A 23,545-nucleotide genomic window follows, 5' to 3' on the forward strand; every position below is an offset into this window, starting at 1 on the left:
AGAAATTCGATTCAAGTAAACATGCTGTAAGGCCGTGACCTCAAAGTAGGTTTGCATCCTCTCAAGCTGATTATTATTTCTTAAATCTTTTTCCTTTGAATTTGTGTATAAATAGATAATGTAGATTTTAAAATTCTTAGGTTTAATGATGAACCTTGTTCATATTTATTTGAGAACCCTATGTTTAGGGTTTAGCATACCAATGAAAACCACCGTAGTTATATGTACAATTGTCATTACGTTTGGTAAGTGAATTTATTTCTCAAATAAAGCTTAGTTGAGTTCATATTTGGATGGAGTAGAAAAAATTTATAGTATTTTTTTCTTTTACAATTCAAACCAGAAGTAAAACATTATCACATATGCACACATTACCACGCAATTCCGACAGTTCAATCTTATGATATAGAAACTAGATGAGTCAAATGTTAAGAGTTCAAAACAACTTGATTTTATTGACTATTGGAGGATCAAATTTGCTAATACTATTCATTAATGGTTAATGATCTGATAATGCAAAAATACTTTGACCATTCATTCATAACTTAATATTTTTAAGCATGCATATATTAGACTAGTGTGTGTGATCTGAATAAAATGCATTGGATTCTTTGACCAGCTTCCATCTTTTATGTAATTTCATAAACTAAACCATTTCCAACTTCCATCCATCATTTCACAATAATTGAATATAATCATATTAGATATAAGAGGTATATGCTCATATTTTACACAATCCAAACTTATTCAAAATGATTCATTCTCGCCCGCTGAAGTTCCATGAAGCATTCTCTCCCTCGCCTTGATTGCCTGCACAGCCATATATAAATATAGATCAATGAACTTAGCCACACTATTTTCAGAATGAGACCAAACAGGTTGGTCGGATAGGGAATCAGCGGGAATAGATCCCATATAAAAATCAGTCCGGTTGACTCGTGAATCAATCAGATTGGTTAAACCAATTTTTTATTTTTTATTTTTAATAAGTTATTTAATTAAATTGGACCAACTGGACATTTCTCAAGAACTTAAAAGCATAAAATATGAAAGAACCTGCTTCTTCCAATTTGTAAAAGCAATGACAAGGGCAAGAAGAAGCATTTGAACACCAGACCCAACCACCATTCCAACCCAAAGGCCTTCCCCTCTTAGCTTCAAAACAAAACCACATAAAACTCCTGCTGGAATTCCGACCAAATAATATGCTGCTAAATTTGCATAAGCTCCAACATGCTGCCACCCAATACCTCTCACGATCCCTATGCCAAATATGAAATCAGTATATTTATATATTTAAGATATTCAATAATTACATTAAATCTCGATTATTTTAAAAACCAAGCAACCAAGCAAGTTGGTGTGATTATGTGTACCACTTTTTAGTATGTTAGCTTTCAAGTGACTAACTGTAAAATGGTTTTTGGGGATACTAACCGCAAGCTACTCCATGTAAACCGTCGGTAATAAATGAGAGGCAGATCAATGGAACCATTCGTGTTACTTTGATTACGACGTCGTTTTCACTGCTGTAAGCATACCCGAAAACATGGCGGCAACAGAGAAGGATTGTACTTGCAATGAGTGTTTCCACGAGTGCAATAAGCATTGAAACTAGAGTTGCTATCTGAGCCGCTTGTGGATTTCCAGCTCCTAATTCATTCGAAATTCGTGTACTGTAGAAATGATGACACACAATTAATGGAGAAAATTTCAATTACATCAGGTTAATTATATATTTTACTAGGTAATTAAGTGAGGAAAATACGGAAGATATTCATATTGGATACAAGAAAATAAAGTTTAAATAGTATTGTTGAGGGATCAATTTTTTTTCGAGATAGTTTTCGGAGTGCCATTCATCCAATTCATCCAAAATAAGGGACTTCTCAATTGATCGATATTGTCTCTAGTAAAATTAACAATTTTTTCTCATGACTTTATGGAGAGCCCTAGGATTACTATGCTCCCCTCAAGTTGACCTATATACTAAACTTTCCTATTCAAATGTCTATATTTTCTTTGGTAGTTAAGTGTATGCTATGCATGGTCTAATTTGATGAGACACTTTTGCTTTATAAACTTAGATACTCCTTGAGAGATTAAATCGTAACTAAATCTTAACTTAACCATGGATAATACCAAAAGTATTGAGGTCCTCTTTGACTAATCGTTACTTTGAAAACTTTTTCTCCAAAAAGAGTTAGAAATCCCAGCAATTTTTAAAAGTAAATTAGTTCTAAAAGAAAAAATTCAGATCCACTAATTGAAATGGAAAAGATCAAACCTGGCAGCTACACTAATCCCAAACGATATAGTATAATGCAAAGAGTCGCTTGAAAGGCTGCAATTTAACATGCAAGCAATTAGATCTAGGTAGAATCACAAACAACAAAGATCAAAACACATCCTTACACTTAAAAATTCAATACTTAAAAACCATACCATATAGAAAGAACCGATGTTTCAAGCTTGGAATTTGGCAGAAGTCCAGACATTAATACAAGAATCTCGAACGACCACCATTCGAGGCTGCATTAGGAAAAAAAAAGCCCAACACATTAAGAATAAAAAAGAAACATGACAAAAGAGACAGCCTCAAAAGGGATCATGTTTTTGTTGTTTACCAAGCCATTACAGCAGAAGGTATGGCAAAATGAAAGAACTCATTGACACTCAAGAAAACATCTTTCAAATGGAGGGTTCGGGTTTTCTCACATGAAGGTGAGTATCTCATGTAAAACCCAAGCAATATAACATTAAACCAATTCGAGAAACTGATAGCCAATGCCCCTCCTTTGCTTCCAAACCCAATTTTGAATACCAAAATCCAACAAACAATTATATGGAAACACAATGTTGCAAGAGAAGTAAACATCATAGGAAGAACCAAGCTCTGGGATTGGAAGAAACGAACTTGTGATTGAACAATGGCGTAACCAAATAATCCAGGTATGAGACATATGGCATATCTATTAGCTATCTCTGCAACTTGAGGGTCTTGACCTATTAGCACTAATACTTTGTCCATATACATCCATAGGAGACACACCGGGAGACAAATTGGAAGAGAACATATTATGGCACAATAAGTGTAGCTTCCTAGTTTATGGTATTGCGTTGCCCCATATGCTTGTCCGTTTAGGGTTTCGAGTGCACCACAAAGTCCCCACTGTCAGTCATAAATAGTAGAAACATGTTAGCCATTGTAATGAACTTGATGCATGCATTAAGAGTTTAAAAAGGGAAAGAGAAGTTTCAATTACAAGGAGACTAAAGCCAGTCACATTGCAGAAAGCCGTGGCGATGGCAACACCAGATAGTGCAAGCTCACCAAGGTGTCCAGCCATCATCATCGATACACCCAGCAAAAGGTACTGTGACATAGCTACCGCCATGAATGGTGCACCGACGAAGCTTATTTTCTTGAATTCTTCCACTGTGAGTTCCCATGTTAGTATTTCCCAGATACTCCTTTCTTTCCTTGGAAGTAACGCCTCATCCATTTTTTTCTTTGTTAATTTGTGAAAAGAAAAATCCCTAAAGCCCCCTATATTGATTCTCAAATCACCATTATTAATTGAAAAAATAAACACAAACATTAGTAAGTCAGATTAGTAATAAATTTTAAAATTTGCATAATAATAATTTTAATACTTAACATTTATATATTTTGTCAATTTTGTTATGATTTTCAAAAATCAAACTTTCAATATTTACACATAGTGTAATTTAATTTTTTTACGGGTTTACGTTTCTTTATGACATTTTTACCTAAAAATTTGTGACCTTTTCACCTAAAAAAATAAAAAAATTATCATTAAAAGTATAAAAAAATAGGAACATATAAAATATAATATAATAATTTTCATCTTTTCTTATTCTTTTAAAATTAATCCTCAATGGCACTAATAAAAACACAATTGTAAAAAAAATCAAATTATATAATGTGTAAATGGTGATTAAGATTAATTCTCTTCAGGATTAAGATTAAATTGACATAATTTATAAATATTGATAATTATAAAAAATTTTCATAAGATGATAAAAAAGATAAAATTAAATACTTAAGTGACTATTTTATAATTTTTATAATTAAATGATAAGAAAAATATTAATAATTGAATTACTAAAAAATTGATTGAAAAAAAAATCAATACACACAGAGCAAAAGAAAGAAACTTTTTTTGTTTGACATTTTTGTGATTAATAATAAAGTTTCCTTAGATGGAATCTATCAGTCACTATCAATGTGATCCGCTTGGTTTTATTATTAATATTTTTAGCTAAACAGTTCTATTTGTATATGTCCTCATGTAATTAATTATTGATGTTTTTATAGAGTCTGTGCAAAAGATTGGACATTTACTATATTTTACGTTATTGTTTCGTAGTGGTTTGGATATTTACTATATTTTATTTTATTGTTTCATGGTGGTTTTCCTTTTCAAGTTTGGTGCAGGTCTTGTAAAATCAATCCTAATGCTGGTGTAGGAAAACAATGAAATTTTGGTGATTTAATCTCAAAAATTGTAAAAATTATTGAAATCATTTGAAAATTTTTCATTTAATTTATCCAATAATTTGAAAAGTTTTAATTTAATATTTAGATGTTGAGTTTTATTTTAAAATTTTGTTTACCGAGTTTCAAGTGACGATTTAATTATTAGTATTGTGGATCATTATCCATTGATGAGTAAAAGAACATCCCTTAAATTCAAGTCTATCGAAAAAAAATGTTTAGATTTTGATTCTTAGATTCATGACATTCAAAATTGTTCATGAAAAATTTTGAACCGTAGAAAAAAAGGGGAATGAAAGCTTTCAATTGTTGTAGGTGACGCGAATAAGACAAGTCATACATCAACGGTTTTGATAGCCTAGTAATTTATATGAAAACTTTTAAAAAAAACTAGTGATCTGTAAACTTACTAATAATTTAGTAACTACGAGTGATCAAAATGGCCTAGTAATTTATCTTTGTCATATATAGACCTGATCGTAGGCTAAGTCACCCGCCCAAAAAGTGGGAGGGTTTAGGAAAAAATATAGGCCTAATAATTTGGCTTGGGAAAAAAAATAAGTCTCGTTTAGATGGGTAAGATTTTTTGGCTCAAACCCAACCCGACCTGACTTGAATCTGGCTATTTTTTTTTTGCTACTATTTTGCTGTTGTTTTGATTCTATTTTGCTATTGTATTTACTATTTTGTTATTATTATTTAGATATTATATAATTTTTATTTTATTGTTAATGTTGCTAGTACTTTAAAGGTATTTACTTGATAAGTTGCAACTATCTTAGTGTTTTAAAGTATAAATATTTTTTTAATTTATTAGGAAACATTTACTTTTAATGTTTGGATTATATTTGATGTATTATAATATTTTTTTAAATATGTTTTTATATAAAAAATTAATACAGACAGACTGTGTTTGAGTTTAACATTTTTATCTAGGTCTCACTTGAATAAAATTTTAGACTCAAACAGAACTAAAATCTACCTAAAATTTTAGGTCGATCCAAACCAGAACCCAACCATGATTAGTTGTAATCATTTACAATACTCTTTGCATTCGAGTACACGAATCAACAGGCTTTATCTGTATATGTTGTTAAAGATGATTATGAATAATAAATTATAAACAATAATTGATATTTGCAGAATTAAAATTAGTCAACTTACATAATTGTTCGATTTTATATAAGTTTTTACGTAACGAAAATTATTTACAGTTTGACCGTTGAAATTATTCAATTGAGATTCTAATATATAATATAGTAATTTGCGATCTACTAATGACCGAGAGTTATTTACTATAATTTACAATGATCTTACAACGAGAAATTAAATCTAAACTAACTCTGAAGTGTGGGTAATACCAAATCAATAGGCCATAATTTAGTTGTAAATTTATGGTGTTCTACTGTAAAGCCATTAACAACTCATTTGCAAGAGAAAAATAATCTTCCTTAGTCTTCTCGTGGAAAACAATGAAAGCTCCCTTTTCATTTATTATTATTATTTTAACAAAGTCATACCTGCCTTCATATATTCAAAGGTTAATTGCAGGGAACTTGTATAAGTCAAACAAGTAATAGAAAAGAAAGAAAAACACGCAAAAATACGAACCTTCCATTTAATTCTTATCAAACATCAGCTTTAGTTCAATTGGTTCGGTTGTTATTGCAATAGCTAAGAGGTGTGAGTTTCAGTGTGCTTAAACACTTTATTCTTTTAATTTAAGGGTTGGAGAGAGATTATGGATAAAAGTAAGCATTGTATAAAAAAAATGTTATCAAACACTATGATACTTATTAATGTCTATATGTCATGGGCTACGGATCAAAATTCGTGACAAATACACAAAGAGCGTCCCATGGAAGATCAAAACCCGTGACGAATACGCAAAGAGCGTCCCATGGAGGTCAATTGATGAAATGGGGCTCATTTGACCCACCTGAACTGGTCCGATTCGTAGAATATGTGGAGAAGCACCTCTACTTGAAGCCTTGGTGGCCCATTAAAACACTTATGGAAAATTAGAGCTACCTTGATAAGTATTACAAGTAATTTTAGAAGATTTGTAATATGATAAGATTTGATTTTGTAATCTTAAGAGGTTGTGTAAATCTATTAAGAATCTCAATTATAGATAGGCTCTAATCTTCACTGTCAATGTAACTCAATTTGTATTTATTTTGGGGAACTCAACTATAAATAGAGACATTTCCCCTCATTTGTAATGACTCGGTTGTAATCCTTCATATTAATTGAATACTATTGAGAGCATTTACTTAAACACTTGGCATGTTTTTGCTTTTTTGTGGCTTTTCTGTTCTTTCGTTGTTATTTTGTTTTGAGTTGCTTTCGCTTTATTTTCGCTGCCTTGGAGAATTTCTATCAAGAATTCCCACTTTGCAAAAGTTAGGCCAAATTAGGTAGATTTGAAGCAAAGAAATCACCTAAGGCCGCATGGATTGCAAGTGTAATATCCGCGTTTTAACTCAGAGTTGGTATAGTGATGAATTGGGTTAGGAATTAGTGCAGAATTCTTGAAATTGAACAAATAGGAATTTTGAGTGTTAAATTAGGAAGTATTTAAACCCGATAGAAGATTAAAAAATACTCATATAGGAAAATTATAAATAGACATATTGACTTAATTGAAAGAGTAGAGAAATTGTTGTGGCCAAAGTAAGAAAAATAAAAAAGTTAAGAGATACATAGTAATGGTGGGAAGGAAGGAAGGATTGAGAAGAAATTTAACCAAAAGATGAGCCATCCTAAGAATTATAAAAGATAAGGAAGGATATAGTGGTAATTAGCCAAGTAGATATTTATTAGGCATAATGATTATGGGCTATAGTGTAAAGACGGATGGCTAGAGGACTTATTAGCACTTTTACTATTTTAATTAAAAAACTATTAGATATTTTAATAGAATTGTGTAGAAAAATGGAGAAAAAGATGAAAAATTGTCATCTTTTTCATTTAACCAAACGTTACCCACCATTAGGCTCAATCAAACTTTCTTTTATTCCCTTTGAGTTCTTCCTCCATTGTTGAACAAACCAAGTTCAAAACCTTCTTCTTTTGTTTTTTTTTATTTCTTTACTAAAAACTATAAATAAGGCTAGTGTGCACCTTAATCTCATGAGAGAACATAGATGTGTTAAAGGAGAGAAAATGTAAGAGTTAGGATTTTGGGTTTTCAAGGGCTTAAGGTAAGAGATGATGAAATTATCATGCCATACATGTTTATTTTCATAAACTATCATAGAAAAGTTATTTGATTTTAGTTTTAACTTGTAATCGTTATATATTTTTATATGAAATTGAAGAAAAAGAAAAGAATGGAGAGAACCTAATTGAAGGAAAAGGAAAAGAGAAGGCCAAAGATTAAAGGAAGAAGAAGATACATCATCTTAACCATTTTGTTGTAAGTACTACAAGGATTTTAAATTATTTTCTTTAAATGTTTATGTTGTAGTATAGAAGTTATTTAGGATACAAATGTAAAATAAAAATGTATATTAAATAAAGGACTAAATAGTGAAATAATGAAATATGTTAAGGAAAAATATATGTGAAGGATATGAAATGGTATATTTGGCCGAATGTTAAATAACTATGTTGAGAAAAATAAAAATGTGTGGAAAAAGCATTATACTTTTTTTTGGACAAAAATGGGCCCGAAGGCCACTACCTTTCATTAACACGAATCAAGCATTATAAACTCATGGATATCGCAAGGATACTCCATGTCAAAGGATAGAGTATACTTTTTGTTTAATGCTAAATTGCACAGCTTGTCTGCAATTCTGTTGCTTATATGACCAATCCGATTAATCTTAACTTCGGTAAAGAACTCTAAAATGCCAATAATCTCTTCCATGCGATAACCAAAGATAGTGATGCCCTCAAAGATACTTCTTGATGTAGTTCACTAAACTTGCACAATTGGGCTCAAAGATAGTGATGTCCTCATGATACTTCTTGATACGGTTCACTGGGATTCATGGGAATCATCAGAGCATTTGTGAAGTTGTGAATTCTAAAATCATCCCCTAAAGCTTTGGCCCGATCCAACACTATCGTAGCGTCTTCATCCTTGCCGCGCAAGATGGCATTATTTTGGTTATTCCATATGTTCCACAAAACTGAAATGAGGTCCTTAAAGGCCTTCTTATCCAAGAGTCGAGTGGCCTCCTCCAGCCAATCGATGCACCTTTCATACTCATTGTCGAGAAGACATTTGTCAATCCCACCGAGAATAAGAACCGCACAGGCCTTAAGGCACTATTTAAGGGCATGAATAGTCATTTCTTCCCCACTCCCACACATCAAACACCTGTGATTAAAACCATGATAAACGGAGGAAATTTTAATGTTTGTCAGGAGTAAATCATGGCCAACCTGCCATGCAAAAATACGAATCTTAGGGAGAACACGGAGCTTCCAAATGATTCACCAAAATAGTCAATGCGACCCATACCCAATCTTTTTAAGGATAAGCCAAGAATAACTGGATTTTGTCGAGTAGCATCCGGTCTTATTATGGAACCAAATAATTCTATCTGATAGCCTATCCTTAATAAGCGGTAGAGCATAAATTTAATCTCCCAAAAAGTCACTGTAGAGCTCTCGAACCCGGTCCCTATCCCATGCACGATTACTAGGCTCCCACAACTCGCACACAACCCTTTCCTGACTACCACTACTAGGATCCTTCAGGGATTTACCATCAAGACCTTTAAAACCCCACCTATCTAGCTCAATCCTTGCTTTCGTGCAATCCCTTATTTGCCACCCAAAACCAGCCTTAAGAGCTTTTGTCGCATTCATAATACTCGTTTATGAGAAGGAAGGTTTGTCGACCCTCTTCGGGTGGAACACATTACCATTCGGAAAGTACTTAGAGCTAAGAACTTGGTAACATAAGGTATTTCTATGATTTATGAGCCACCACACTTGTCTCTCGAGAAGCGCAAAATTAAATAGCCTTAGATCTCTAAAACCAATGTCGCCCATTCCTTTTGGTATACACAATGTATCCCACGCCATCATCTAGCTAAAACATAAAATTCCCTTTAAAGTTCTCTAAAACATTCTCTTGGATTTTTCACTAACGTTGTATGTTATGATCACCTCTATTAGAATTATAATGGCTCTATTTATAGGCTAAAAATAGAGGATTAATCTGACTAAAACTTCTCTAGAGTAATTAGGATTTGAGTGGAAGAAAGAGTCTTGCTTGGATGTAAAAATGTGACTATGTTGCTTGAGGAATACGTTGAGTCATTGAAACGTCACATGCTTCCTCATCGGAACGTTTTCGTCGTGTCGTCATGATGTCTCGTGCTTCCTGGACAAGACGTCACCTCTACTTCGGTTTTGGTTGCATCAAATACCTACAAAATGTCTAAAAATGCGAGGCACACTCTTCAAAAGGAGTAACTTGTGGACCAGGACATGGTATCAATGTTGATAGTCTTAGAGAGTTCCAAAATGAAGAGTCGGTTGAGGGAATTAAAGTCTCAAATTGTACCATCAGTGATACTGTGAATGGCGTTCGAATCAAATCTGGGCCAAGCGAATATTCTAGCACTATATCGAAAATGCATTTCAGGATATTACCGTGAACAATGTCCCTATCCCTGTTATAATTGATCAAAATTATTGCACATAGAATAAATGCAAGTTAAAAGTATATACATATTTATCAAAATCCTAATAGAATGAGAATATTTAATCAATCATTGAATCATTATTGTATAAACGCAGGAAGAATAAAAAGTTAAACTAAGCAACATAAGCTTTAACAACATCCGTGGCACATTTTACAGCATTTTACAGCGGTACTTTGCAGAGTGAAATTGTGAAACTTACGAACATTAACATTAGGCACGCTGGAACAGAACCCGCAACTTCCCAATATTTGAATGTCAAGCGTACAACTAGTGGCACATTAAACCCAACTCCACCATTTAAATGATAGCAACAAATTAAATGCAACTGTAAATGATATATTTATTCATATTATATAGAACACAGTTCTGTTTCATTTTAATTCTAAGCTATTAAGAAACTTTTGCATTAAATTCTGAAAAAAAAAACAGTATTTCCGAAAATGTACATATGTAAATGTAATAACATTTTTGCATTTAAACTTATATTGGACCTTGTACTAAAATCCTACATTAAATTGGAAAGTTTACACGAATTCCTCATCCTAATTTGTTTAATAAAATATTATTAGTTAGCATTTGATATAATAGAATATAATAATTCTTTTAAGAATTTAATCAATTGAAGTGTGATTTTAATGTTTAGTATGCAAAAATAAATTACTTTTTTTTTAATTTAACTTTTCTTTGCAGATATTTTCCTATAAATATGATAAATGGTGGGAAAATTACTTTTCTATGTAAGTTTGGAAAGTTAAAAAGATATTAAAGATAAAATTAATCTTATTTTATTTTGATTTTTTTTAGTTTTATTTTCAATAGGCATATTTAATCATCTATATAGTATATTGTATACCTATTATATTTATTTTTTATTGTTTTCCTATCTTTCCCTTTCGGTATATTGATTGAAGGTTTCAATTAAAATTAATGTTCTTATCAATGTTTAAAAACAACCCATAGCTCCTCCTCCACCCCTTAAATAAAAAGATAATGTACTTTAACGCATTCGAACCCACATCTTCCTGCACTGGAAACAATGTTAATATTAATCAAGCTAAGACTCAATCTATTACTAATAAAGTTTATTGTAAAATATTAAGTACATGAATAATATTTTTATATAATAAGGGTAATTTTATAAATTATCATTACATTATCAAAAAAGTATTTAATGAATGAAATAAGATAATGCAACTTTCTATGGATTTTAATTAATACTTGTAAAATAACTTTCTCACTAATGGTTACATTCGAAAAAATCATATTATCTTATCTTAGAATCATAACATAACATGTGAAACACTAAACCACCTTAATATAAATATTCTAATTAAAAAGTTTTTACTAAATTTTTGGCAGAATTGGAAGCCAAAGATGAAATATAAGGAAATATTGACTTAAAAAGAAATGTTGTCTGAGTTGGGCTTTTGTATTTTTATTTGAACTTTAAAAAAAAAAATTACAAATTCAATAGTATTTAGAAATCCGCAAACAAAATAAAAAGAATTATACAAGAATCAAGAAGAAATAAATAGCTGGGACTAAATTTTGGTGTGACGATCATTTACGAATTTTTGCTGAGTGCAGGCTCAGTTAATGCTTCTTAGGGATATACATTTTAAAAGTATTGCAATTGAATCCTACAAGACGGTGTTTTGCTCACAAATGACAATGCCTCAATATATTTTTACAATAAATATAAAAATCATTTACAGATAAATATAATAACATAAACATAATTAAAAAACTATTTTAAATACTATCTCCATCAATACATCAGAATCTTCGGTTTTCTATTACGTTCCTAAATCAATTCCGCCCACAAAGCTCGCAACTAGAAAATAATACCACAAATTGAAACTTCATATAGGACCTCATCTCGCACGAATAGGCTCCTCAACTATAGTTTCTAACAATGGTTTCTTAGACCTTGACATTGATAATCTATGCATAAATTCTGGTGTTGAAAACTCTTCAATATCATCCAAATTCAGCTTCGTCATTGTTCTTCTATCTTCATTTTCCAATGAAACATCACTTAGATTATCTTGATCTTCTGGCAATATTCTTACTTTTCCACCAAACCCCTTTTTGGTAACCGAATTTACAGCCATAAACAAAGCTCCCATATCAGCTGTTGTGACCGTAGAGTTCACTCTTTTCATTGGAAACATGACGTAAACGTTGGTGAACTCTAAATCTTCGTCAGCACTTAGTGGAGAAAACCTGGTTCCCACCTTGAGGGATCGAGAGTTTACAACGAAGAAGTTTGGTATTTCTAGCATTAGCTCAGCTGCTTTGATGAGTTCCTCGTATTGCTTGATTTCACCGCTTGGGAGAATCACTTTTGTGGTCTTTGATGATTTGCTGAATGGGGTCGATAAAGTGCAAGAAACATAGTTCCCCATGTTTGATTCTAAAAGCTAGTTTCTTCAATGGAAGAGATTAAAAGAAAATATGGGTTTTAAAGAGGATTTCTTAGGGAAATTGAGGGAAGGATTGTGTCTTGTTTGAAAAGTTTTGGGAGTGGTTGATATGCATTTATAATGGAGAAATGGAAAAAGTCATCTATGTACATTAATGGTGAAAAAATGTGTTGGAGGATTCTTCAAGGAACGAGGAACCACTTTAAAATGGTTGACAATTTGACATTGACTGGCTAAGTCCCGCATCAAGGAAAATGAGAGTCAAAGTTCCAATGAAGCTACATACAATCTCTATTTGGTTGGAATCATTTCACAATGGGTCTAATTATGGTTTTAGTCCCTTTATTATGTTGAAATTCGAAACTTCTACTTTTTGTGTATAATCACAGGTACCTTCATCCATTTTATAATAAAAAAATCAATTTTATTCGAGTTGAGAGTGGTATTCAGGCGATGGATGGTCATTAAGACCTACGCCCCCACAAATTTTTTTGAATATTTTAATTGTACTCTTAAATTATTTTAAAAAATTTAAGTAGTCCCTTAAAAATTTTGAAATTTTTCATTAAACTTTGATTTTTTTTTTCAATTAGACTCTTCAAAACTTTTTTGTAAATTTTCTTTAAACCTCCAAAATTTTGAACATTTATAATTAGACCTATCAAAATTTTTAAAAATTCTCATTAAAACCCTCAATTTTTTTTTAAAAAATAGTTCACCCCCCTCCCCCCAAAAAAAAAAGTTTATTGCCAATATCCACCACTATATTCAATAAAGCCCTCCTAACAATAACAACTCTAAGTTTTGAACTTGGTTCAAATATTTGGAAAAAAAGTCCACTTCTACTCCTTCAAATCAATTGTCAGGGAAACTTCTACTTTAATTTTACATAAATTGATCTATTTACTTTCATAATATCATCAGCAGGTTTAATTTGATAATAATGTTGCTGCCATTAAAATGATGTTTTTTTTTGTTGACAATTTTCTTATAACAAACATAGCCCAAATAACATTGTTTACGAACTTTAATTACAGTAGTTAGTAGTGATATCAATTGGAATATATTTAATAATATTATAAAAATAGAGGATGAAATTAAAGTAAAAAGATTAAATATCAAAATTCAACATAATAAAGGGACCGAAAGTTATCCTAGTTAACTTTTTAATGACAGCAATTAATAGTTATGTATATCAAATTATGTTTAGTAGTAGAGATCAAATTTTAGCATAATAGAAGGACTGAAACTATAATTATACCTTACTTATATATAGCATGTGAACTCAAATCCTCTTATCTCTATTAAATAATGCATGTAGACCCCATCTCATTTTCCTTGTTTTGCTTAGAGATTCCCTCAGAATTGAAGTTATATTTCATTACTATGAGACTTACAATCTGGAAGAAGTTGCATCATCAATATTATATCAATAGACCTGAAATGACAACTTCCTTGCAATTCAATTAATATGCCTTTGATTAATTTAATTTAATTAAAAGATAGGCATGAGAGATCATTCATATATATCCATAGTTTAAAAATACAAGCAAAGGGGAAAATTTCATGTGAAGCTTAGCTTGTGAGTTTTAATGAAAATAGTCAACGACTTGGCATGAAATTATTCAAGTATATAGTCACTACATGTTTTCTTTCTTTCTTCTGGCATAGTTGGATGTCCGTGTCGGCGGCGTTGACGGTGGTGGTGCCTGTCGGTGTCGGTTACTGAAAGTATTATTGAATTGCAGCTCATCATATACATATGCTTGCCATTGCTGCTGCATCACGGGATTGTTGGTGCCTTATTTTTCCTTATTCAATTCCTTTTATTTATAATCCGGGTTAATTCCACCAAATCTCTTCAAACTATGATTTTTATTTTAGATTAATTTTAAAATATTTTAATTGCATCTTTAAACTATCGATATTATATTTAAAAAGTCTTTACGTTACTAAGAATTGTTAATTTAATTGTTAAATTAGAAGTTGGATTTATGTACCACAATTTGAAATGAAAAATTTAAAGGTAATAAGGTCTCTCTAGTTCCTCTCAATTTTGAAATTGAGCAAATTGGTCCCTCTAAAAAAATCATAGCAATTTAATCCCTGTCAATTTCAAAAGTGAGAAAGTAAGGACAATTGATCATGAAGTTAATGTTTTCTATCAATTATACATGATTTTGATTGGTATAATATTAATTTTAGCCCTCAAAGTTTATACATTTTGTCAATTTGGTCTCAATTTAACAAATTTATCTCACAAAATTTGTGCAAATAAGTAAATGTTGAGGCTAAATTTGTTGAAATTTTTAGAATTAAGGCCAAAATGACAAAATATATAAATAGTGAAGGCTAAAATTGTAATTATATTAATCAAAATTATATACAATTGATGAAAGACATTAACGTCGTGATTAATTGTCCTTGGTTGCTCACTTTCGAAATTGATAGGGATTAACTTGCTGCAAGTTTTTTTTATAGGATCTAATTTGCTCAATTCCAAAATTGAGAGGGACCAGAGAAGTCTTTTTACCAAATTTAAAGCAAAATGAATATTGTAAATATCTAGATTTTGAGGTTTTTGAAGCTTTTATAGAAACTATTGTTCATTCTCTCTCTTTTTAGATTTTACTTTAATTTTAGTTTTAAATTTTAAAAGTTGTGGCAAGTTTTTTTTTAAAAAAATTTCATTTTAAATTATGTCACCTAAGATTTTACATGTCATTTAATGGTTAAATTAACAATTTCACTAATGGAAGAACTTAGTTGATTTAACATTAATAGCTTAGAGATGTAATTAGAATCTTTTGAAGTTTAGGGACCAATTTAAATTAAGGATCATAGTTTGGGGGTATATGGTATAATTAACTCTTATTATTTAGTTTTATTTTCATGTATTAAAAATGATTAAATAAAATTAAGCTTAAATAATCAATTGGCTTGTGCAATATAACCTAAACTACTATATATAAAAGGAACCCCTAAGTACTTCCCTCTTTTATTAGTTCCCTTACCCCTTTTTTTTTACATTATTAATCATAATAGTTAAATTTTAATTACAGACCCTCTTTTTTAGATTATATAAAAATGATCAAATTTGAATTTCAGCTCTTATATACATTATACTCAAATTTGAGATTTAATATTTATACTGTAATTGACATAATTCGATACTTCAATGTTTATAATGCAATTAGTTAACCTAAATATTTTATTCTAATAAAAATGTTGGCATAAATTTTAAGAATTGTTAACATCATTAAGATTCTTTGTTAAATTCATGTCCATTACAATACCATTTTTTTAGCACATTGTCACACCTGGAAATGTTAAAGCTTGAGTTTCAATGGTAACTTTGGGTATTAATTTGAAAAGCTTTCTATTTGAGCAGGCTCTAATGTAAATAAAAGCAATTTGCGGACTGATTGATAAAATATTGGATTTCAACCTTTAGTTCAGTTACATTCTGTAGACGGAAATACCCTTAGCAGTATTTTAGCCTCTGTCACATCAATGTCATGACGCTAAACTTCACAAGGCATTTTTCTTACTTCGAAATATGGTGTTGCGACAGTACATGCCAGTGTCACGACACTGGTGTTATCCTTAATGTTCCTTTGTCTGAAAATAGTGTCCTGCACACTAAATTGACTTTTTAGTCCTACCCTAGGCTTACATTGGCCCAACGAGTCATCACAACATGCGTAAAAACGCTTATTTTATCAAAATTAAACATTAAAGACTAAAATGCGAAACTAATTAACACAACACTATATTATGTCAAAAACAAACTCATTAACTGTCGGAAAGAACCTAATTTGCCACCACGAATGTAACACCCCCAACCCGTATCCCTCGCCGGAACCGGATTAAAGAGCATTACCGGAGTTTATCGATCAAACAGACAAAAATTGCAAACATTTTGTATCATATAATATTCAGGTCAAAAAAATCATGCTAAATGTCTAACCAATGTACCCTCATTAGTACCACATTTATATCATCAATTTATATTATTAAAACATCATTCAAATTCGAATTATAAACATGTCAAAATTCATCAATTTGGCCTATCTCATATATATAATTAAAACATTAACTTAAATTCACAAGCACATACCAAGCTTTTATTCCATTTACCATGTTATACTATGGCTTCAAACACAAGTGTTACAAGCCCAATTTGCCCGGCTCAAAACCCATTTCTATAACCCCTAAAGCCAATTACAGATAAACTCAAACCTAAAGACCAATCTAAAACTAAACCTAGCCCACCAAGCCCACAATTTTTCAATTCAAAAAAATCAAAAGGAAACCCTAGGTGAGCCGCACCTAGGTTTGCCCTTGTCCCATCCACCACCGACGTCTACCACCACCTACTCAGCACCGCCCCAACTACTCCTGCAAGATAGACACACAAACAATAGTGAAAATGATAAAAAATGTATGTAATGGCTTTATAAAAGCCGAAGAGAGGAGATTGTTTTTTTCGGATTTGGTCTTCGTAAAATACAAAAAGAAACATCATCAAAAGACCTCAAAAATATTCACTCAAATCGCAGTAAGAAATAAAAGACAGAATCAAAGGTTTACTTTTTTTTCTTTTTCATTTTTCTTTTCTTTTTTTCTTTTCCGAATTTGTTTATATATTCCGAATCTATCCTGCTAAAAACAATATATATATTAGATAAAATAAAAAATAAAAATTCTTAGCTTTTGGCGATTTCCGGCCACCGTACAGCGGAGCCACGATGGAGGTGGTCGGACCCCTTTGGCCGGTTCTGGGTTTTTCCCCAGAGAGAAAACAACTCCCCCTTTCCCATTTTTTTCCTGAAACTCGGAGGAAATGATGATTTCACAAAAAAAATTTTGCTTTTATAGCTCCTCGGTATGGTGTCGTTTTAGGGCAAACATTCAATACCCAAAATGGCGTCGTTTAATCACCTGACCTTAACTCCGACCCGAAAACCGCCTAGGATCCGCGTGTTTTTGGACTGAGGATTTATTTGCGCCCTCAGTCCCTCCATTTTTGAGGTCGTTTTCAATGTAGTCCCATTCCCTTTTTTATTTTTTTAATTTCACCTCGGAATTTCATTATTGTTTCATCTAGGTCCCTGATCGAAAGGTGCGTTTTGGATGGAAGGGTTTTATTTCCCATTTGGCCCTCCTTGGTTACTCGCACATTTGCCTGGGTCTATATTTTAACCCCAGTAGTTTATTTTATTTGTGAATTATCCTCCTTATTTTAATTTGATTTCAATTAGGTTTTGTTTAGATTCATTTTTATAGTTTTCTCTATTATTCGTGTTTATTGATATTGATTGTATCATTTCATAATTTTGTTTATTTATTTGCTGTAGTCTAATTAATTGTAATTTCACTTTTTATATATTGTTCTATGTTTTATGCATTATTATATATATGTATATATATATACCTCAAAAATGAAATTAACTTTATTCTATATATTATTAGTATTATATTATTCATACATATAACCCCTTTTATATTTTAAATACCTATACTTGTTGATTAAAAAGAAATCACATGTTTTGTACATTAGTTAAATTATTATTATACGTATACGTAAACATTGGTGCATACATCACTAAACTCATGTATATTATACCTATATTTTTTATAAATAAATATGTTTCTAAGCCCATTGTATAACTTATAATAAAACTAATTTAATCTTATATGCATTTTCCTTTTATTCTAAACTTATTTACATATATATAATTTGTGAATCTAATGTGTTCCTAAAATTATATTTCATTATATACTTTTATTATCTTTGCATATTTTTTAATTCTCCTTTATTGTATATAAGTTGTCAATTTTAAACCAATATTCTTTAACCCTCCGTATATTATTCGATTTAAAAATATCCATTCCATAACATATATTTTAAATGATTACATATGTATCTCTAGTTTTAAAATCCATTAATTCATGTGTTATGTATTACATGTTTATCGCTATTTTTAATTTTGTTTTATACCATATTGTTCTTTTAATTTCCATTTTGTTTTGTATATCTCGTATTAATTATGTTATATTGGATTGTATATTATTGTAGCACATTATTGTGAGTATTGTTTTGTTTGATTTGTTTTGTTGTGATGTATTATTATATTATCATTTTCGTTCTGTATCGTTATATCAATTATCCTCCATACATGATAGAAATTGGGTTATATTTTTTAGGTTGGTCATATTCAATTGTTTATTTTATTAGTTGATTATATAAGGCTACATTATCTTCATTCATCAATTATTGTGTCTGGTGCGTGTATTGTATCATGATCATTGTTTTATTTTTGGTTTACGAAATATTGTTTTATAAGGTCCAACTCTTCAAGATTAATTCTTCCATCTTATTTCAAGTAAAATTAATGCGTTTTAAGCCAGTTTTATGATTAATCATTTAGAAATTCCTTAAAACGAAGGCAATGTTTGATGTTTGGCAATTCGGAGAATCGTGCCCTATCGTGTTGGGTTGCAATTTTCTGTTTGTTCGAAACAATCGAATATTCCTTTGGTATTTCACTCATGCCTTTAAAAATTCTCTAAAACGAAGGAAATGTTTGATGCTTAGCAATTCGGGGAGTTGTGCCCTATCGTGCTGGGTTGCAATTTTTCGTTTGTTCAAAATGATCAAACGTCCCTTTTGAATTTCACTCATATTTTCTAAATTCTACAACAAGGCAATGTTCAATGTTTAGAAATTCGAGGAATCGTGCCCTACTGTACTGGGTTTCATTTTTTTCGTCGGGCTAAATAATTGGACATTCTTTTATAGTTTTCAACATATAAACTTTTAAAAGTCAAAACTCATCGTGTTTTTGAGGGTATAAAGGATCGTGTCCTATTGTGCTGGATGTGATGCTGTATTCCTCCGAAACAAGAAAATTTTGACGACCAACTTGAGCCATTCAAATGCTTCAAAACGAACCATATTTCAAAAATAGCTTTAAAACTTAGACATAAGGACAATACTTAATCGATTTGGTGCCAATTTTGGGCGTAGTGAGGGTGCTAATCCTTCCTCATACGTAACCGACTCCTAAACTTATTTTCTCATGTTTACGTAAGCCAAGATCGATTTTAATAAAACAAAGTGTTATTAGGTGACCCAATCATACCTAAATAAAAGATTGGTGGCGACTCCACGTTTTGTTTTCAAAAAGTCGATCCCCGTTTTCAAAAAAATGGTTTCGACAGCTTGGCGACTCCACTGGGGATTTCAATAAGAGAGTCAAGCTATAAAATTGATTATCTGCTGTCCTTTTGTCAATTGATTGAAAATTTGTTTTGAAAAATCATGATTTCTTCAATTGCATTCGTTTGTATGATTGTTATGGCTCGGGTCTTGTAAAATAACATTGCATTGTATGACCGCTGTGGTCACACATTCTAAGTCGGAGTAAGAAACTATGCTTTCGTGAGGTTTTCACCTCCACATGGGCTAGTGGATTACTTCCGGGATACATCCGTACCTATGATTTTGTGAGATTTTCATCTCCGCATGGTCATAGGGAAATGTATTCCCCTGATCCGAACTCGACCCATATGAGCCTATAATAGGTAAGGATCGAGGAATCTGCTGGCTCGGGTCTCTTTACTCTAGAACCAAACCACATATAGGGAACCCTAAGAGCCTTCTTTAGGTGGAGTTAGGTTTAATTGTAGTGGTCGCCCATATAAATACGCTTTGATTATCTTTATTTGCTTGTATTTTATTATTAACACTTGATACTGACTTGTCTTGTTTTAATTGTATTTTGCATAACATTGCATACTAAAGGAGGTGTTGATTCGTATTCGATTACTAAGTTAGAAAGTTTAACATGGAGAATGAATTTCTTGGTAAAGTTAAGGATAATGCGGCCGTCCGTGCATAGTCAGAGAAGTTACAATCGGAGAAAGGGGATAGCTTGACAGAAGGATATACATCAGAATTGCAGGAATTCACTCGCGTCAATGTAGCACAGAATGAGTTGCAAGAGTTGAGAGATATCTGGGCTCGTTGGGATGAAGGAACCAAACAGTTGTTCTATAAAAGCTATGGTGATATATCTTACTTGCTAGATATTAAGGTGAACAAGCACCTGTTCCGAGTTATGGTTCAATTTTGGAATTCTGCTTACAACTGTTTCACTTTTGGGGAAGTGGATTTAGTGCCTACCGTAGAGGAATATACTACCCTGCTCAGGTGTCCAAAAATGCAAGTTAGAAAAGCTTATGCCAAGGTTTTTAATGGTCAAACCTTTACGAAGAAATTGATGAACATTTCAGGGATGAGCGAGCCTTGGGTCAATGCTCGGATTCAACAAAAGGGAGATAGTAAATGTATCCCTTGGGAGAATTTGAGAGATTTGGTTTTAACACATCCAGATGAAAGAAAGAGGGTCGATATCTTCACCTTAAGCATCTATGGATTGGTAATTTTTCCTAAGGCTTTAAGGCACGTGGATGAGACAGTCACTGACTTATTCGATCGTCCTGAGAAGGGAATCACACCAGTACTGGCAATATTGGCTGAGACATTCAAATCCTTGAGCACATGTCAGAAGACGGGCGAGGGACGGTTTATTGGATGCACACAATTGTTGATTGTGTGGTTTCATGGGCACTTTTGGAAAGTAGACAAGGTTTCTTATCGGGTCTTTGCTGAAGGTTATTCCCCGTTGAAAGAGGAGGCAGCCATACAAAGGAGAGAGGATATCTTGGAGGAGAAGTGGATGAAAATTCTTTAAAGCCTTAAGAAGGGGGATATCGAGTGGAGAGCATATTGGATGGTTCCTGATGAGATCATGTATCGATGTGGTAACTTTGATTGGGTGCGATTGTTAGGAATTTGGGGAGCTACGGGTATACCCCATTACTTACATTAAGACAATATAAATTGAGGTAGTTTGTGCCCACGACCTATGAACTTGCTCAGTGTGAATTCTCTTTCAAAGGTGCCCACTATAAAAAGAAAGTTCGGGAGCTATCCGATGCTTGGAAGCAAACTCGTTGGATGAAGATGATGGCTGTCGGTTCTATGGTGACGCCCGAGTATGATGGATGGTTTAAGAAGAGGGTTAATGATAATGTTCCTAGGCCAAGCTTGGAGAATACTCAACCTATGGTAGAACAATTACGAGTCGCCCCGTCAGAGTTGGAAATTATAAAACAAGACTTCGAGAAGAAGAGTTCAGAGCTTGGGAAAAAGATCGAACAATTGGAAGAAGAGAAGATGCACATAAGATTAAACGCTGATGTCTAGAGGTCAGAGGCTAAAAAGTGGAGAAAGGGGAAAACTAAGGCCGAAGAGGATCTAGACAGTTTGAAAACTGACTATAAGAAGTTACGCCAGTCTATGAAGACTGCGGGGTTAGGTAAGACTTTCGAACAATGGCGCCATGAAATTCAAGAAGAAAAGACCAAGGCCAATCGATGGGAAAGGAAATTCCGAGAAGCTCAGACACGAAATGAAGATCTAGAGAAGAGTCTGTTGGAAAGCAGAAATGAGCGAGGTGAATTAAAGGTTAGAGTGGCAAAACTCGAGAAGTCTCTTCATCAATACCGAAACCGCAACACCGCAATGGAATTGAGGGCGAGCTTGAGCAAGATAGAAGAAATGAGAGGAAAAATAGAAGAATTAGAAACATCACTGCAAAACTGTGATATGCGGATTCAGTTGTTCGAGGCAAATGAGGACCGTTGGAAAGAGCAGCTTAACCATGCGCAAGATCAAGTCAGAAATAGAGATTACATTATGGGAGAAGCCAAAACCCAGATTCGGGAGGTAGTTGATTACTTGCAAGCTTTGGTAGTACAAGCGGACATACTGGGAGTGAAATACGAGTTGGAGTCAGATCGGAGGCAAGAGCTAGCCTTATTATTTAAGAAAATTAAGGCTATGAGCATTAGGGCAAAGTCTTATTTTTAACTCAATTTTATGTAAAGACTTTTATTTTCTAGTCAAGTTTTCTAAATGGAATTGAATCAAAATTGATACCTCATTTGCATTCATGCATTTGCATTACATTACTCCGTATGCATTAAAGACCATAAAAAGATTCTAATTAATTAAAAATGTTTCAGTAATCTGGAAACCAACGAAAATCTCTCAAGTGCACATCCCTACAGTACAAGAAGAAAAACTTAAGCAATGGATAAAAAATTAGAAAGACTAGAACAAATGCAGAAAGTGATGCAGGAGCAGATGCAAGCACAAGTTCAAGAACAGTTAGCTAAAATCCAGTAAGAAATGAGGGATCAAATGCTGGAATCGCAAAGAAGTATGATGGAAGAGCTAACCCGACTACTGACTAGTAAGACGGATAAAGGAAAGAGCCCTATGACCAATGTTGGAAATAACAATGAAGATTCCCTTTACCCCCTCTAGTTTTACCCCGACAAACTCTCAAACGCAACATGAGATACACACGCAACATGAGATACACACGCAAATGGTACAACCAACTAAGGCGTGCTTAAATCCATTCATGGAAAGACTTGGCACAAGCTTTCATGAAGCAATACGACCACGTGACAGACATAGCACCCGATCGAATCACGTTACAAAACATGGAGAAAAAACAAAATGAAAGTTTCAGGCAGTACGCCCAAAGATGGAGAGAGGTGGCGACGCAAGTCCAACCACCTCTTTTAGAGAAAGAAACGACTATGCTCTTTATTAACACTCTGAAAGCTCCATTTATCAACCACATGCTGGGAAGCGCTACTAAGAGCTTCTCGGACATAGTAATGTCAAGAGAGATGATAAAGAATGCGATAAGATGCGGGAAGATTGAAACAGGGGAAAATGCCAAGAAATCAGCACCGAGAAAGAAAGAAAACGAGGTAAACAACACGAGTGTATATAATAAGAGTTATAACAAGCCAGTCACCGTGAGCCAACAGAGGAC

General features: G+C 32.5%; 3 protein-coding genes across 3 annotated transcripts; 1 reads left to right on the top strand and 2 right to left on the bottom strand.

The window, feature by feature from the left end:
* Window positions 1–589: 589 nt before the first annotated feature.
* On the bottom strand, window positions 590–3,539 carry LOC107898416 (protein DETOXIFICATION 3). Its single transcript, XM_016823898.2, has 7 exons — window positions 3,267–3,539; window positions 2,628–3,172; window positions 2,446–2,532; window positions 2,288–2,344; window positions 1,438–1,676; window positions 1,057–1,262; window positions 590–810 (listed from the first exon to the last, which is right to left on the bottom strand). Exons 1-7 carry the CDS (start codon window positions 3,504–3,506, stop codon window positions 748–750), a joined length of 1,437 nt encoding a protein of 478 aa, XP_016679387.1. The 5' UTR covers window positions 3,507–3,539; the 3' UTR covers window positions 590–747.
* Window positions 3,540–11,725: 8,186 nt separating this feature from the next.
* LOC107898418 (uncharacterized) lies at window positions 11,726–12,749 on the bottom strand. Its single transcript, XM_016823900.2, has one exon. The coding sequence runs from the start codon at window positions 12,600–12,602 to the stop codon at window positions 12,069–12,071; it is 534 nt and encodes a 177-aa protein (XP_016679389.1). The 5' UTR covers window positions 12,603–12,749; the 3' UTR covers window positions 11,726–12,068.
* Window positions 12,750–21,990: 9,241 nt separating this feature from the next.
* On the top strand, window positions 21,991–22,563 carry LOC107898194 (tropomyosin-1-like). The gene has a single exon (XM_016823727.2). The coding sequence runs from the start codon at window positions 21,991–21,993 to the stop codon at window positions 22,561–22,563; it is 573 nt and encodes a 190-aa protein (XP_016679216.2).
* Window positions 22,564–23,545: the final 982 nt, after the last annotated feature.

Source organism: Gossypium hirsutum, chromosome A07 (genome assembly GCF_007990345.1).
Source record: "Gossypium hirsutum isolate 1008001.06 chromosome A07, Gossypium_hirsutum_v2.1, whole genome shotgun sequence".
NCBI lineage: Eukaryota > Viridiplantae > Streptophyta > Magnoliopsida > Malvales > Malvaceae > Gossypium > Gossypium hirsutum.